This window comes from Lithobates pipiens, unplaced genomic scaffold, assembly GCF_037356315.1.
Source record: "Lithobates pipiens isolate NorthernLeopardFrog02 unplaced genomic scaffold, aLitPip1_a1.2 Scaffold_13, whole genome shotgun sequence".
Classification (NCBI taxonomy): Eukaryota; Metazoa; Chordata; class Amphibia; order Anura; family Ranidae; genus Lithobates; species Lithobates pipiens.
In genome coordinates, this window is record NW_027507718.1 from 444,968,826 (window position 1) to 444,987,851 (window position 19,026).

At 36.8% G+C, this 19,026-nt stretch overlaps 1 protein-coding gene across 8 annotated transcripts in view; it reads right to left on the reverse strand.

Annotated features, from left to right (window-relative positions):
* Positions 1-17,988, reverse strand: part of SLIT2 (slit guidance ligand 2) — a 401,248-nt gene extending 383,260 nt beyond the window's left edge. Inside the window, exons 1-4 of one of the 8 annotated variants that reach the window (XM_077477716.1) lie at positions 17,172-17,983; positions 14,553-14,624; positions 13,469-13,540; positions 3,853-3,924 (exon numbers count right to left, since the gene is read on the reverse strand). In XM_077477716.1, the coding sequence (XP_077333842.1) occupies positions 3,853-3,924; positions 13,469-13,540; positions 14,553-14,624; positions 17,172-17,377 (422 nt within the window). In that variant the 5' untranslated portion in view covers positions 17,378-17,983. Of the gene's footprint in view, positions 1-3,852; positions 3,925-13,468; positions 13,541-14,552; positions 14,625-17,171 lie in introns of all 8 variants that reach the window. The other 7 variants (XM_077477717.1, XM_077477720.1, XM_077477719.1 and 4 more) reach the window with 7 other exon arrangements.
* Between the last annotated feature and the right edge of the window lie 1,038 nt (positions 17,989-19,026).

Here is a 19,026-nt window from a genome sequence, read left to right on the forward strand (position 1 = left end):
AACAGCATTGCTGAATGCTAACCTTTGTCCTAGATCTTCAATTGTCCCAGCAAGGAATGCAGATAAGAATCGAGGAAAAAGACGTGGGGGATTAAAAAATGAATTTATCTAATATGAGCTCATCACTCCGATATTATTACAATGCTAGCAAAGAATTCAGTTCATTTTTTATGGGGAGGAGTTTTACTTAAAAGGCCAATCATCTTAAAATAAGAGCTGACAAAACACCATAAAGAACATTTACAGAGATTTAGTATGACGTTTAAATGGAGGCACACCTGTTATTAACACTAAGCGAATGATGAAATTTTTAGTATAATTTAGTATAATTTCTAAAAGATCTGGTTAAAGTGCAACTTCTTAAATTCCCAACTTTTGCATTGTGCCAGATGAGTTTTTTTTACAAATAATACTGACATTCATGAAACCAATGCAAAGTTCTAGCCTTGGGTGGTTGTATCCCCACCAATGTCACTCTACAGCCACCCATCTGTCCAAAAAAATCACCATAGACATCCAATAACCAACCAGTATATGATGGATATTAAAGGAGAAGCTTGTTTGGCTGTACTTTTCCTGTGGATCACAGGAGTGCAGTTCGTTCTGCACTCCTGTGACCAGTTTTCAGCAGACAGCAAGCTGAAATCCGCTGTCTGTTGATGTCACAGAGACTGTCCAGGCTCTGGCAAGATCGAGACAATGGAGTCGGGATCTGCCCACAAGCCTGGACCAGCACCCAGCTCAGCTTCTCAGCCAGCCGCCGAGAGCCTGAGCTGGCCATTCCCACACGCCTCCACAGCCCAGTGCTCCAGTGAGCAAGGGAGGGGGGCATAACAGAGACCTGCTGACTGACAGTCACCAGCTCTCTGCTCGGGGAGCTGTGAGAACTGAGCAATCTGCATCATTCAATCGCTCAGTTCTCAGTCTTAGAGGTGCTGGGGGACAGATACAGCATCGGACTGATGCTGCATCCAGCTAGGTAAGTATGATTCAAGAAAAGACAGCAGGGTAACCAGAACTTGTTTCCCCACTGAAGATGTTCCCTCTATTACTTTTCTGGTGTCAACCCAAAATTTGGGATTTTCTTTTACTTTCACTTTCGATGAAGATGGTAAAACAGGAAAAATGGAGGTGGTGAATCTCTCTAAATGGGGACACAGACAGCAATAAAAACTAAAAGGTGTTCTAATCCCTCTCCACTCTATCCAAAACGAAACAAAAAAAAAAGAAGTTAAAGTAGATGTAAAGCTGAAATTATTATTATTATTATTATTATTATTTATGTCATAATGTAGAGTATAAGATTTCCTATCATTTGAGCCCAGTCTTGCCACAAAGAGTTAATCCATCTCTGAGCAATCCTCTTTTATTGTTTGGTGAGATAAATCTTGGCAAACAGAGAAAAACTTTGTCAAATCCTCCTCCTTGCTGTGAGTGACAGGTGATTTACATATCTTGTGCACTAGCCTAAGAGACATGCATTATTTTTTAATTCCCTCCCACTCTTTTCTTCGGCTGCTCTGCCAGGATTGGATGTTCCCCACCTCAGCCTGATTGGGCATGCTGAAGTCACGTGGTTACTTTCCTGTTTTTCACTGGATGTTAGTGATCATAGCAGAAGTTCAGTGTAAGAAATACACAGGAGAAAATGCATATTGACAAGGGGAGTATAGAGGTGGGCGGGGAGTCTACTGACATCACGACTCCACCCACTGAGCCCTGGAAAAACAGACCCACCCACAAAATCTGCAGTTTTCCGGGTCTCATAACAGGCAGAGGGGAGACATTTGACAGGTAAAGATACATGCAGGAGGCATGTATATCCTTATAGATAACCCCTATGGCAGTAGTTTAAAGTGGATGTAAACCCAATGTCATCCTTTCTAAAGTCTATTCTTGTCCTTGTGCCTCCATGTTGTTGGTCTGTTACTATAGAGTCTTTACAAAGAGCTTTAGGTATATAGATTTGAATACCTGTCATTCTGCATCTAAGAACGTTAATGCAAGTAACGCCTAACACTTTTAGGAGCACATGTACAGTTTGCAGCAACTGCTTTTTGAAGATATAAATGATGTGAATAAAAGGCGACCATTGTAAGCTCCCCTTGTGGAGCTTTAGTTTATACTGACCCTGTAACTAGACAGCTCAGCCTGCATGCAAAAAAAAAAAAAAAAAAAGGAAAGAATATTCTTAATATTGCCATGAGAAGAAGGGATATCCTGCAAAGGATAATCAGTCAAAATAAAATAAAAACTTTACAGCAACTAACTTAAGTATTTTACCTCTCGGAATAACAAAAAATAATAATTATGTAATCATTTATTTCTATAGCATCTGAATATCTGTATAAACATATGTATGGCATCAGACATCTGGGAGACCTATTGGTCTACCAGTAATGATAAGAGACAAAAGTGGCCTTATTTAATAAAGAGCTGTTATTTGTTAACACTGTGATCCACAACAACCAGTGGTAATCGGACTACTCTGTACTGAATAAGGCTGCAAATCAATAATGTAAAAAAAACTCCAGGCATGTTGACCAATGACCATATCAAACAACTAGATCACCATTGTTTGTTTACCATGAGCAACTAATACAATTTCCTTTCCTCCATTTTTTATTACCAAAACCTTGATCTTGTGTAGCACACGGTTCAATAGTTGATATCCATCTTATTAGTTCTTATACTACACCATGTCTGATGAATATGCCTCAAGGATAAGTGTCTCCAACAAGTACTGTGTGTATTGCATTATAGCATTCTTCAAAGCTTGTAACTAAAGTATATTTAGTTAACCTATAAACAATATCACTTCTGTATTTAGCTTCTGGCTTTCATCACCTCTTCAGAGGAAGACCTGCCACCTTGCCAACTTGTTGGCAGGCTGCAGATGAGCCAGGTTTGGGGTCGTACAGGCATAATGCAGGAATGGGATGGATTTAAAGTAAGGCAATATAGGATAGATCTCAATGAAGCTAAGATCAGGTAAATATAATCTACTGAAAAAATACTCAGCATGGGAAGTAGCGGGCCATTCTAGTCTAAAAATGCACTTGTTAATTGCAAGGTGCAACTCTATACCATATATAATAATTCATGTTTCATATATAATAATTCATGTTTTAAACTCATTTTTTACAGAGACTAGCACATAACCTAAAGGACTAATAAACAACACAAGACAAAGTAAGTGCAAATTGAAGGGTGTGTAACCGACAGCAACTGCTGGCTTTTCCTTAACAGTGGTCAAGCCAGAGAAAAATTAGGTTTGGTTGCTGTGGATTTGTGCATATTGTCTTAATAAATAAATAATAAATAAATAATTCCAATAAAATTCTTGAATATTAAAACCATGGAATTGAAACATGAAAACTCAAATTTCCTTATATTCATGCATATGCATTGTTTTTTCAAGAACTATTTTCTATCCTCTTAGCAGCACATTTGAAGTCTGCATTCTCAAAATTTTAATTTAGTCAACAAATTGGTAAGATTCAAAATGGCCTCCAATATTTCAAATTGTTATCAATGGCCAAAAACAGAGAGACCGAGATCAAATACTGATGTAGATTTTGTGAATGCATTTATTTTTGAATGATGCAAGTAAAATTATTTAGAAAAGAAAATTTTGCCTACAACACCTTCAATATGGATAAACCCTTTTTTAGCATTAAAAGGATAAATCATACTCCCATCTCAAAAAGCACTGCCTTTCTTTATAATTTGATGTACATAACATTAGCACCACTCATTCTTGAAGTAAAAAAAACAAGCAATTACATCAACTAGTCATAATATGCTTAGTACTTTGACAAGCCACAAAATGCAATGTCCTCTTGTACTTACAGTCTGTAGAGCTTCGGAGTCCCCAGGAAAAGCAGTTCCGGAAACACCTGAAGATTGTTTCGATTCAAACGTCTGAAACAAAACAAATATAACCAATTATTAGAAGCTGATCTAACTTAAAAGCATAAAAAAAGAAAATGAAAAACAAAAAAGTGTGTCAAAAGTCCAAAATAACATTCAAAGATAAAGTTCTGATTGTGACAAAAAATAAATACTTTTGCAATACAAAGTAATTTAATATCACTAAAGTCTGCGGTCCTTGCATTTTTGCCTAAATCAGAAAACAGTGGTCAATTAAAACAACAGCTGATTGACTTTGGCCTACCCCTGTCTGTATAGAAACCTTAAGTCGACTGATCTTGGAGAATAATTATTCACCCATTTCCCAGCCAAATATTCTTATTCCCTGTAAGATCAGCGCTGGGAGGGTCTACATACATACAGATCATAAAAATATATGGCCGGCTGATTTTGACGTTTATGCCATGATCATTCCATAGAAAGATTGTACAGTTGGGCCTTCTGAGTTTCATATACAAGTAGAATGAATTAAATAGCGACAACCCAAATACAAGAGCTTTTGGTTATTCAAGTACAAAAGTATCAAGGCCATGGAGGGACAAAGACAGAAGAAGTGTGAAAAAGTCGGAGCAAAACAAAAGACCGTTGTGGATATTTCTGTGTAATCAGCAAATCCACTTCCTATTCAAGATGCACCCCATCGTGAAAAGGCTTTATAGCAGATATATGAATTATTAGTCAGCTATACAGTCAGAGAACAATGCATCCTAAAAAATGTGAGGAATGTGAGAGTGGAATCCAGCCTCCAGCTAAACTCAGAGGTAAACTATGGAGCAGAGAGGGAAAAAAGAAGCAAAATGTAGAAATAGAAAAATTCAAGTTGCACCAGGTAAAATTGTTTTATCGCAATCCATTACAGACTGTAAGGAGCAACAAGTAAGTGCCGTCAGAGAAGGATGCGTACAAAAATAGACATGGGAAAAATAAACAGCCCTACTGGCTGGGAATTTGTGAAAAGGTCTGCAAAGACTTTCTCACCATCATTTCAAATTAACGTCCACACAAGGAGTTCTACTAGTCTCCATGGCATATTGTCCTATATGCTGCAAATTTTAAAGAGCTGCTCTGATTGATGTTAATGGTTTAAACATTTATTTAGCTAGTGAGGCATTCCGGCAATATATTGAAAGCAACAACCCACAGAAGTGGTAGAAGGGTCTAGCCAATGTAGACCTGGAGATGGTCAGAAAGAAGTGAAACAATAAAAATAAGAACCCCAGCAGGCTGGAAATAACTTGAACTGTGGGACTCTCCAATGTACATGGAGAGATGTATGGGAAGTATACTGCTGGCCACATTTTATTTCTTCATACTTGTACCAGAATTCACCAACTCTCAAAGTGACAAACTTTGACACGGAAACTGTCAGTGGTAATGGGAGCATGATGTTCAGATGATTGTTTGAATAATACACCAATGCATAGTAACCAAGTTTACCCATTACCTGGTTGCCACATGTAAAGGGCCCACCAGAAATGACATTTGTATCCACAAGTGTGGGTCAATTGTTTGTGCTGAGGTGACAGATACCTGTGCAAATTATTATAACTAGTATGCTAGTTTAATGGATTTCGAGCTTATGAAGGTTAAAGAATATAACTGAATTGGGTGCCAGAATGTTTTACAGCATTTACATAGGTTTTATTCTTTTACATTATGGTAAAAACAGGGTTATTTCTACAATTTTAATATATTTAAAAAATAACTTTAAGGAGACTATTTTTGTTAAACTAATGAGCCACTGGTCTGTTGGATAGAAGATAATAACTGATTCTTGAATTATGTTTTAAAGTAATCAGGCTTCTTTACACAAAATTCTGCTGACTGGCTGTGTACAAATACCCCTATTTATCACAACAAAGCACTGATTTCTACTTATCCTTAACTTTATGCCAGAATGTTACACAAGTGATAATAAAATTGAAAATGTAGCCTATAGTGATCAACCAGACATTGTCATTATTCAATGCATCAGATTGGTTACCACTGGCAACAACTCATTTGTTTCGGTTTTCCTTTATCCAGTTTTAATAAACAGGCCCCTTAGACTCTCCATACAGATTAACTTTATTAGAGTTACAAAATGATTTGTAGTGAGAAAGATCCTACCATGGGCTATTGTTCACTACATTTGGTCATAATTTGCTCATGGAAAAAGTTGAGAGGCTTTTCTTTTCACTAGGGAACAACAACTAGGTCTCTTCTCGATGTCCCTTGTTTGGTCAGCTCATGAAAGAAACTATATTTGCAATGTATCTGCAGGTTGCCTTAGAAATGCTTCGAAATTCCAGGGTCCAAGGCGATGAATTGGTTGTCAGATAACAATGTACCTCCATCAGATGGACTTGGCAGTTGTAAACAAAAGGGATTCTTTCGACTTTTCCTCACAAATATGAAATATTTACTCTTGGCCAACAGCTGGGAAGGATTATAAAAGAACTGTTCATATAGAACTTGGTCCCTGTTCAAAAAGACCAAAATCTTCTGTCCTCCTACTCCACAATTCTCAGACAGAGACTTCTTAAACAGATTTGAGCAGACATCTCAACAAAAGAATGGCGACCCCACTATGCTACATGCTACTAGAGAGCGATATAATCCAGCTTGTAAAATGAAGCCTGCATGAAAGTGAATCAAAAATGAGCAGACAGTCTGCCTCAGACTGAAGCAAATGCAAATCTGTGCACATTTTTAAATCACTGGCCATAAGCAACATGATTGTTTTCCAGTCCAATTGATTTAATGTCCATATACAACAAACATCCCCATCAGGGGAAATAATGAGCAAACTTTAAAAAAAATATATTTTCCCATTTGTTCCCTTCAAGATGGATCCGTGCCAAACACTTGTACCCACTCTTTCCTCCGCCACTCGCTCAACATGAACACTTGGGCAATCAAAGCATGAATATTATGAGGATTCCAGAGACAAAAAAACAATCAAAGTTAAAAAGACATAGAGCTTCTAAAATAGAACAGATAGTAATATTCATATGGATGTGGTCAAATTGTAGACTGGAGTCTAAACAATCTTTTTAAAAACTGTTCTTAAAATTAGATATATGCTTTGGGGTCTGAACTTTCATTTTTTTCAACAATATCACCTTTTAGAACCCCACTAGTAGTTGCAATTAGCTATTACATGACTCAAACTTCTTTAAACAGTTCTATACATAAGGCTCAATTTAAAATGCTTAAACATAAAGACAAGACTCTCTAATTTAGGCATGTGCCTGTAATTTTCAAATTTCACTGGATTCAGCTTAAAGCCTAACTCCAGGAAAACTAAAACCCTCACTTGCAGTAGGGCTTCATCCTCACTGCAAAAGTTAGCCACTTGCTTCCGTATAGGGAATAGGAAAAGCCCTTTTGCTTACCTGACTTTTTGTCCCCCAGAAAATTGCTCCTTCCTACACTTCGACAGAGGATTGTTCCAATGAGTCCTCATGTCCAATACACATCTATAGTCCCTACATCAGTCTGGATGACTCCAGAAGACCTTATAATGTAAGAGCATAGGGGAGAAGATGCTACATGGAAAATCAGGCAAGTACAACTGCTGTTAACCCTTGCAGTTTGAACAAAACTTCACTGCAGGGGAGAGTCCAACAAGGTCGGCACATGGTAGCATCTTACAAATATATAAAGACTTTATTTCAACATAAGGTTAAAACCCAAGCCACCTTCCACTGCAAGAGAGAACTTTTCATTTTCCTGAAGTCCAGTTTCAAACAGCTGTCACTTTTCTAAAAAAAAAAAGGATACTTATACTGGTGTGTTAGCTTTGTGGACTGAGGCTATAGTCAGTTGAAAGTGGCTGGGACATACTTATATTAGAAGACTTCAAGCAGACCGCAGAAATGCATGTTATATCCATCAAATGTAACACATGTAAGCTTTGTCAAATAGGAATGCAAAGATCAATGAGAGGTGCCAAAATATATGGACCAATAGCAACCAGATTCCCATTTACAACAGTCATATCAGTAAAAACAAACATTCCGATTGGCTACTCTAAACTACTGCATTCTTCAAAATGCCTATTAACAGAATACAAGGTAAATTGATAACTACCTTGGCAGCCATTTTGACAGTACGCAAAATGGTTGTAACCAATGTATAAATTACAGGTTGCACTAAACTTTATAGTAGGATGTTTAAGAATTTTTAAGTTTTAAGAGTAACTAATTTAAAAAAATAAATAAAACACTGCAAATTCAGAAGAGAATGATATGGAATGTAAGACTGCACATAAATCAGCTAGCATCAAATCATTTTACCTCACAAACAGCTGGAACTCCACAGGTTGCTGTGGAAAAAAACAGATGGGCCAAACACTTGGGCCTATCAAGTAATAAAGACACTTATGAGGGAAGCCTACAAGTAGTACTAGCTGGCAGACATTGTCCAGGCCACTTCATTTGACTGACCTGCCTATGTGCGAAACACATGAAAAAGCTCTGGGAGCTTAACGTGAACTGCACAATAACTAACAGCAGGAGATAGGCCGTGTATCAACCAGGACAGTGCACGCTCAGAAACTCTAATTTCCTGACAACGGGCCTGCCTTATGAACTGTGAAGTATGAATAAAAAAAAGAAGAAAAAAAAAAAAAAAAGAAAGAAGTTCACTACCAGAGAACTGCCAATAAAGATATATAATTTCAGCAAAGATGCAATGGCTTAAAGCACTAACTGAAATCTTACTATATCACAGGTCAGTTTATAGTCTCAGGCTTTCAGGATTGGCTGTAGCTTGTAGTTCACATATAACATATAATTCTACATTTTACATTGGACCTTATAAACACTGAAGGAACAGATCTATGTCAGTGGTACCCTCAGCAACCAGTAAGATATTAGTTTTAATTTAATAGCCTGAACCAGATCCCAACATTTTTACTTTTGATCACTCTACCTTTAATAAATGATGTACATGTATGTTGCAGTTCCACAACTTATGTAAAATGTAACAGGCAATATTATAGCCATTTGCCACTAGAGGGAGCTCTCTCTGGATCAGAGCATTGAAGAGATGTTGTCACCTTGCTCATGCAGGACAAAGTGACAGTGTCATGGCAAAGCAATACCAAATCTTGCTTGAAGCAGGTGAAATGTAGATTAGAGGGAGGTTAACTGCAGATCCAATGCACCTGTCAATGAATTCTGAATGGTCTCAGAAGCATCTTAAATTGTCATTGACACAAACTCCACACAGGCCCTTATACTTACCTTGCTCCCTTTGCTGTGCCTTCACAGCCAACCATGATATCAATACTTCTGGGTATGGAGGTGCATGTGACCTCCCCATGATATTGCTTATGTTACGCAGCCAATCACTAAGCCTGAGCATTGTCACATGACTGGAAGGAAATGTCTATGCTCCTCCAGATCACCGACAAGTCTTTTCAGTGCCTTCTGACGCTAAAATGACTGGTAAATTCTACACTTTGTCAACAGAGTTTACATTTTTAAAGCTTTAAATACAATACATATGCTGGTGTCAGATCCTAAATTATGCACACACAGGCAGAAGGCTATAAAGGTGTTATCTATTGAGAAATCCAGCTTGCCAGGATCAAATAATCAAATTACATTGTCCTATGTATTTGTACCCTTTCTAGTGAGTGTGATTCTGCTCTAATGCAGACCATCAAGGGAGCAACTCCATTAGGGTAAGTGGTTCCTTCACCTGGATGATTCTGCTGCTCATGCTGAGTCATTCTTGTAGTGTGGCCTTAGCTCATATACAGTACGTGTTTGCAGGAGTGCTTTAATCAATTAAAAATACTCCCCTTTGGCCCATGAGAAAATAATCTTGGGGAAAGAAGGGGAACAAAGGAAGGGGATTGGGCAGAAAGACAGATATGAAAACAAAGTTTAGTGAAATTATATATATATATATATATATACACACACACACACACACACACACACACACATTCATACATACATATTTTTTTTTTTTTAATAATTACATTTTTTCTTACTCCTTTTTAGGCTTAGAAAGGTTTTGCTCTCTATTCCCAATTACACAAACCTCCTAGAACCCATAATTTGTGAAGAAAGTTGTTAATAGTTGTACAGATCAGGCACATCTATACTTACTGTAGGAGCTACATGTGGGCTTACATGTCATGGCCCACAAAGTGAAAAAGAAATGTGCACCTGGTTATTTTATGGATGGCACGAGAAATATCCCCTCCAGCATGAAAATACCCCTATAGAAGGATATATATATATTGAAAACAAAAGGCTTCAGGAATTTGCTCAGAGATAACCACACAGAAAGCTATCTTTATCTTTGAGTCACAAGGTTTCAAATAAGCCATATTTGATTGCAGTTTTACTATTTTTATATTATATATATATATATATATATATATATATATATATATATATATATATATATATATATATATATATATATATATCTCCAAGAAATACAATATTTTCATAACATTCAATATTTAATGCTGGACTCTGCGGAGAGAATCTGCATCCAAGCGCACTGTGTAGAACAAACATTACTGAGAAACAACACAATGCTTTTCAGGGATTTTGGATTTAGCAATTGGGTATATAAGTATCCCAACATGTTTGCTAGTTTTATATAGTCTTATCTTATACAGGTACATTATTTAGTAAGCTTAAAACAGCTGTTTTGTGCAATTTTAGCTGAGTACCCCATAGCAGCTGCAATGCATACATGCTGGTTTCCATATATATGCCACAGTTTTTTTTTCTGTTGGTTTTTCAATACCCCGTCATAGGCTATCCACTTAGTTATATACCGTTTTTGCAAATGCAGATTCAAGTCTAATACAGATTCTATTCCTCAGGAACAAAAAATGCTCAGTGTGCTGTTTTTTTTTTATGTAGTCAAAGTTGAAAATAAAACAGCACGCTAAAAGTTTAGCTGAGGGAAAAAAAATTAGCAGAAACAGTATCTAACCAAGCAAAACATCCTTCCCATTATAATGGCTAAATCTTTCTTGGCTGTAAAAAATTGCATCTTACATGATAGCAATCCGGTTAAAAAAGCATTTTTTCCCCATTTTCCTGGCCACTGACATTAAGAATTGGTAGAATACAAAATGTCGCCAATCTTCTGACCCTCACACACCAACAGGTAGTGCAATAGTAGTTTCTAACTAATGAGATGTATTTTTTGGCACTAGGAAATGTAAAAAAAAAAAAATAATAATAATCCATTGCAAAAAATGTTTTACAGGTTACAGAACCCCCAAAAAAGCAGCGGGTTTTAACAAAGATAATCTCTAGTACACACTGCTAATGATTACGTGGCCTCAAAATAGACTCCTTTTAGGAATTCCAGTTTCTTCAAACACTGACCTAAGGTGCCCATAGACAGCCCTAAGCAAACCCAGATTTTCTAGATTAGAAATGTTCACCAAAAAAAAAAAGAAAAAAAGAACACTTTTAGGTTAAAAAATAAATTCTAGACCCAACATGATGGTTAAAATAACCAACTGTTCTATAAGTTTGTAATAAATCATGCATTATTTCTTCAGCCAGGCATGCATGTTTATGCATTGTGTAGACCAGTGATGGAGAACCTTGGCACCCCAGGTGTTTTGATACATTTCCCATGATGCTCATCTACACTGTAGAGTGCATGAGCATCATGGTAAATGTAGTTCCAAAACATCTGGGGTGCCAAGGTTCACCATCATTGGTGTAGACCAGCCTTATCCCGGAAGAAGAATAGTGACCATAAGGGAAATGCACTTTGGGTGATCATTTTTACATCTGAATACAGAATACCAACAGAGCTATGATTGTTCTCCAACCCAACTGTTATTATCTAGATTAGACAATGGTTGTTTTAAGTCCATGAGTGGCCTATAACTACCGCAGTTTACAATACAATTAGTCATTATACTTTGTTGTAATGGCAGAGGAGCTTCAAATTGTTTTTGTTAAAAAAAATAAAAAAAGTAAGTAGACCTCACACTTGCAAGTCAAAACACTTGGACTGCAAAACAAAATGGGTGTTAATAAATAAAAAACACCCCCATGAAAAGCAATACAGCTGGTAGAACACCCACTGAACTGCAGGCACTGGTAATCTTTCATACAGACATTATCATTTTGGGAATCACCCTGTACAGTCATTTATGACTCTTATCTGGGATACCACAGCTATATCTAAATTTAAACAGTCCTAGAATGATGTAACTACTCGAAATAAAAGGAGACGGAAACAAACACCAAGGAAAACAAACATATATATGATGACACTGCCCCCAGAACAACTGCCACAAACAGGCCCATACAACCTTCAACAATGTTATTCAATTCAGTAAAGCCAAAAACTTCAGCAAAACTCTGCTTGATGAATGTGCGTGACTGTTTCTTAAACCATTGCAGTTTGAATAATGAGATATCAGCCTCAAACATTGTTTTTGCTTTATTGTGTCTAGCAGACAAATATACATATTGTGGGTAGTATATGGTATAGTATTTGAAGGAATGATCCACTTTGTTGGATGATAATAAAGTGTGGGTCACTTCACTCATATTATCAGCAATAGGCCTAGTTGGAAAAAGTAATGGAATGCCTGCTATAACCTCTTGGCCTTTTTGAATGACATGGTTCCAATTCTAGAAACTAATTTTTCAACCTAACCATACAAACATGGATCTAAATATTCACTCCAGGAGATCAACAGATGAGGTTGTATCGATCAATGCCACTTAATGTCTCGTGTGCGATTTCTCATCAGTTTCATCCACCAGCAATGAAAACAAAATCAGGAAAAAACCCAATCTGTCAAATCCCTTGCAGTGCTGGCTCCTTGAGGTCATAATAACACATACAGTATACAGTCAGATCATGGTGCGCTTGCATGGCCAACTTATGGCAGCACCAATACCATATAACAAGCACCATACTAAGTTACTTAAGTTACTACGTACTAAGGTACAATGCCTATTGATAATGTGCCTGAATCTGGCTGAAGAAATAAGATTGTAAAAAAGGAATCAACAAATAAACTACCTAATCCATATAGGCTACATAGTATCTCTAAAGAATGACAATTCCCTGGAAGGATGCCTTTAACTAAACTAGTTATTTATCTTTACATAATGACTAATGATAGCTTCATAATGACTCCACAAACAGCACAACAGCAAAGATTATTGGCAAACCTGCTAATCGCCAATAGACAATGAGTAGAATTATGCAAACTGTTTTCTTGCCTGAGGCAGCTATTTTACATAAGAACGTGTGACTTGGTTTCTGTTAAAACTCAACTTTCACTGAGAAACAGTTTCTTGCCACATGTCAAAAAATAGGGTTATAGTAAATAAAAGTAGCTGAATTTCTACTCCTGTTTTTCTTCGCACAATATATATGAACTAATTAAGTTTTTGGCAAAAAAAATAATGCAATAAAAAAAATAAAAATAAAAAAATCCAATCTACGAACTTAGACTATTCTGTTTCCAAATGCGCTATGACACACACAAAATAACATTTCTATTTAAGCCACCATTAAAAATACTTACAATCTATCCAGCTCTTTCAGATCTTGAAACGCTCCCCTTTCAATGGTGCTAATCTTGTTCTCCATAAGCTGCCTGAAATTTAGAAAGCAAAGACGCTTTTTCATACAACCGATTATGCAGGCACCGATAACTGTCTTTATTCAATGACAAAGTAGGGAACAACTTACTTTCAAAAGTTTAAGTCCACTTCCATGATTAAAGTTCAGCTAAAATAATGAAAACTCTGACCTTTCTGATCATGGTACTCAACACGAAGAAATAAGAAGTGGATAAAGAAACCCCTTTAGTTGGCTTCTTATATTACACAATTTTAAAATGATAAACTATGAAAACTTTATTTTTAAAAGTTATGTTCTTAATTCATACACTACATAATATATACATGTCTAAAAAGGAGGTCTGTCTGAAGTTATCACTAACTTTGTTTATTGAGTAAAAATATTTTTTTTTGTTTTTTCTTTTCTTAAACTACACTGTTTGTATTAAAGTGGAGTTGTGTGCCAAGGGCCAATTCCAACACATGCATATAGTAATGGGTAATAAACATCCTGATTAATTAAAGGAAGTGTTAACACTTGTGAAAATCCAGTGGATCATACCCTGCATAACACACGAGAAAACACAGCTACAGTCCAGAATAAGTAACTTTATTCTTTCCAACTGAAGTATTGTTTTCTAATAGGACAATAGTTGACTGAGCTGAGACAAAACAGAAGTACCCTCCAATTTCACAAATGTGTGTGAAAACATTGACAATTATAACTAATTACTTGCAGATGACAGTTTTTACTTTAATACAATGCATAACTCGCATAACTAAGTTTTTAAGTCTTTCAAGCTGCTTCTAGAGCTGGAAAAAGATTACCAGTACCACATTTTTAAACAAACTGCTCGCAGATCTTCATTCTGACACATTTTTTATGTTTGTGGAATAATATAAAACACACTGGAAATTAATTTTGTAATATTATATATTTGACCATTTTAGACACTTGAGTCCCTTGTTTAAAATTTATTTTGGCAGATGTGCAGCAATAAATAAATAACTGCTGAAAATCATTGCACAATAATAAAAAATACTTACAAAACACGAAGATGTCGCAGACCCGCAAAGTCTGTCTTGGTTATTCTTGTGAGATTGTTACTATTCAAATCTCTGGAAATTGGAAAAATAAAGAAGGTTAATGAAAAATATTTAGAACCAGAAAAGTCAATTTTCTTTACCTATTTAGTACATTTATTTAAAAAAGGTAAAAAGTACAATAAACTATTTGCAACAGATCATCATTATCTGAAAAGATAACACTGTTCCAAACTTCATTTGATAAAGTAACAAATTCATGAGTCTTATCTCAAATGAGCCTTCAAAAGTGTCTTATGTTGACTTTGGAAAAGAACATCATAAACTAATTTTAGTTAGACATTACGCAAATGTAAACATCATAGTACAACCATTAAAGTTATTTTTTTCTTTTTTTTTAAATCAAAGCCTAGGCTAATGGTATCACCATAAATTACATATGTTTGCATCCTTTTTACAACCTGACAATATTTACAAAAAAATTTCAAACACTGTGTGCACAGAAAACTTCCAGCCTAGATATAACAATAAATCATTTATTATACAACTTTGGAACTAGTAAAAAAAAAAAACACAAAAAAAAAAAACTTCTGCACTTATTAATGAAATTCAATCATGCATGAAGACTTTAGATAGAGTATAATTGACCAATTTCCCAATGCAAACATAACTAGGTTAAAAAAAATGTCAATATTAAGACTTTGAACTTCAAAAGATCCACGTTATGGCGCAATTTAAAAAATTTAGATGCCAGAATATTAAAACTTCACCTTTTTTTTAATGGAGATATGTGGGATGCCCACAGTGGATTATTTTTAATATCATTTGAACATTAATATATCGCCTTGGATAGTTATAATTTAACTGCTATCTGAGTTCAGCATCTGAAATTAACCTTGCCCTCATGAGGGCCAGTTCAGCTAAGCAGAGATTTGAGTTAAAATTGCTGCTGGTGACCAAAATAAAGCCACAACAAACTTTTAAAAAACTTTGGAAAACAAAACAAAACATGTTGTTTTCACATCTGTTCCTACTTGACATTACCTACTCTTAAAATAATTGGCACCACCTAATAAGAAATATACAATTATAATGTCCTACAAAAATATTTTTTTTTATATAGAACCTTTCTTTGATTAGAAATGCCGAGACAGAACTGAGGCTTTAAACATAGAAAAAGTTATGTCATCTGCATAAAAATTAAGCAGACTAGGACAGGTAGTGACATATTTTTAGTACAATATTGCTTAGGGCTTCTGTCTAGATGGCAGTGTGTTCAGTGTAATGTTTGCCTAAACTTTGGCTTGTCAACACTTGGAGATGGAATGGGATCTCTCAACAGTCTGCTAGGTTGATTGTAGTTTGAACCACTTCTCTGGTTCTGATCAGTGATAACACCAGATGTAAAAAAAATAATTAAAAAAACACCTTTTTATCTTGATCGGGGCAATAGATAGAGAAACACCATAGTAATCTGAAGACTTTGTATGTATATTGGTACAAAGGTTAAAATGAATTGAAGATATTGCTAACATATATTGTAGGACTGCTTTGTTTAAATTTGAAAAGGTGGTGGTTTGAAGTCTTAAATAATCTGAAGACTTTGTAATACAAAAGTTAAAATGTACAACTGATTGAAGATACCGGTAACATTTATTACATGACTGCTCTGTTTAAATTTGAAAAGGTAAGGATTCAAAATCTTAAATATTCTGAAGACCTTGTATTACAAAAGTTAAAACATACAACTGATCGAAAATACCGGCAACATTCATTACAGGATTGCTTTGTTTAAATTTGAAGAGGTGACGGTTCAAAGTCTTGAATGCAGTAAACCAGTCTGCACTACAAGTGAAACTGACAGATTGAGATAAGATCAAGGAGAAGTTCTCCCTCTCTCTTAGTCTACTATATCCTGCATTGTCTCCTTTATTTCATCTACGTTATGTGTACTGTAGCAGTTGTTCCTTAATAAATAAAAATCATCATCATTTGTAAAACCAATATGGCCAAGCAAAGTGATGCTAATAACACAGCCACTTTCTCGCTGCACTCTTGACGTCATCTACGCTGTGTAATGGACTGTGTGCTCTGCTGAGGTTTAAAGTGCTGTTACAGTGTGGTCGTTCAGCTCCAGCCAAGGCTTGGAAATGTTACATCCAGGCACAGTAGGAAATAGTTTCAGGATGGATGAGCATGCTTTCCATGGCCAGAGAAAAGTGGTGATGAAATTCTGAACCTAGCAGGCGCTGATGAAGGCAATTGCGCCACTGATTATGTCACATCATGCATAAATATTGATGAACATTGCGCTTGAGAGTCTGGGCTGTGTAGAAAGGACAGCATGGTCTACCGAATAGAGGAATTGGCATTTCAATATAGGGAAATTCTGGCACTTGCTTAGTAAACTGTGTGCATGCAAGGCTGTCTTAAGACTTTGACCATAAGCTTTCAGATGTCCTATACTGCTTTGTAGGTGTAGACAAATACCAGATACATGTTAGAAGAAATTTTAGATGTCACCGCATGACTTGTGTATTAACAGGAACATGGCGTATATGTATAAACGTGAACATGAAATATATACTGTAACGATCAGCATTCACGTAGAGATATACTCACAGCCTTTCAGTGTTCCGGGGAATGTTGCGTGGCACGCTACGCAAAGATAACCCATGGCAGTCCACTGTGGTCCCACTACAAGTGCACTGAGTCGGGCACGGTTGAGGCGCCACCTCGCTCAAGATCACCAACACTAACCCCACCGAGATGGAAAGCTTCCAAAAACCAACGCCACACATTTTCTTCTTCACAAATCCCACAAACATTCGTAAAACCAACCAGACAATACCAAGGAGAACAGAAGCCAAGAAAGAAAACAATAAAACAAAAAAAAAATGTAGTTTTCACCAAGCTGGAGATACCAGCCGGCCAATCTGGGGCTCGCCGATTTTGAAGAACTTGTTAAAATTCTCAAGTTTGAAATCTGGTGGACACTGAGCGCTAGTCGTTTATCCAAAATGCATGGTGCCTGCACCAATCCAAGGACCCAAAGCAACTTCTCTCTTTTATTTTCTGAGCACCAAGCTTTTATATTCCCGTCAGAGACCAAGTGAGTTGATTGTGATTCCTGCCTTCAGCGTCCAGAGCAATCCTCCAGGCAGTGAATGAATTTCTGCATCTCCGTCTGTGCCGCCTCTGTATTGCTGTGATATCCCTTCAGCTCAGTGTATGCAGTTGAAAGCAGACAGGTATCAGCACAGTAAGTTTTATTCCCTGCAAAAGCTTGTCACTCCAGCCTTGTTGTATACACAGAGAATAGCCTGTGCATGCTGCTTTGCAGAGCCTGTCTGCTAACTAACTGCACATTGTAGCCTGAGAGAGGAGGAGGAGGAGGTTCTAAACAAACATACTGCCCTTAAAGGCACAGCACCTTACTCCCGTCGCTTCCAAATCCAATAGCACAGTCCCACTTAAAACACACAAAACCACAGTTCTTTAGAGCTGAATGCCTCCTACAGGGCTGCAATGCAATCCTCCACCACCATAAGAAGATCCTGTCTATTGAAGGCACAAGAGGGGGGAATTCTGATAGGGAGCAGACTTGTCTCAGTACATAGTCATTTTTATTATGCCTGGCTCTACAGCACATTATCCATCTGCCACTCCAAAGTCAACAATCGCCAGCTCTGCAGTGCTGTGGTCTCCCTCTCGCAGGCTGATCAATGAAACAATCTGTAGATGTCTGCTGATCATCAGACGTCTATCTATTCCACAAAAGATATGCTAGGGTCAGCACTGATAAAAAAAAAAAAAGTGTCCTTTTGAACTACTGGGGCCAGCTCTGTGGTCTTCAAGTATCTCTCCATCTTTAAAGTAGATGCAAACTCAATCATTATAATCTTAAATAATCTTTAACATGTGGTATCAGAACTGCACTGCATTTGAGCACTACAAACCAAACCTATTTATTTCCTTTTTAATATTCAAAGCAAACTCACCCATCCATCCATAGTTCTATGCTTGCTGAGAAATCACTGAAAGAACACCCCTTAGGATTTCTGGTCATGGCTATCTTGAATAAGGGCAGATGATTCATGTAGCATTAATGTTCTGGAATCTATCTGCCCTTAGCCCAGGCATGCATGTAGGAGGGTGTGCTTAGCTGAGAAAACCCTTCCTGAAGACTCCCGGAATTTATGTCATCATGTGCTTACATCTGGAACCCAGGAGTTATCTGAAATGAAAAAAAAGGAGTTCATACAAAGTAAATATTATATACTTTCCTATCAATTTGCAAATGTTAGCATCATAAGGATTAAAAAATAGTCAATGTTGATTAGGAGAGTGAAATTCCACTTTAACCACTTGCCGACCAGCTCACTCCATCATTGGTGGCTAGCAGGCACGTGCACACCTCCAGTGGGGCACGCGGAAGCGCGCCTGTGGGTCCTGCTGACTCGATGGTGGCCCGCGA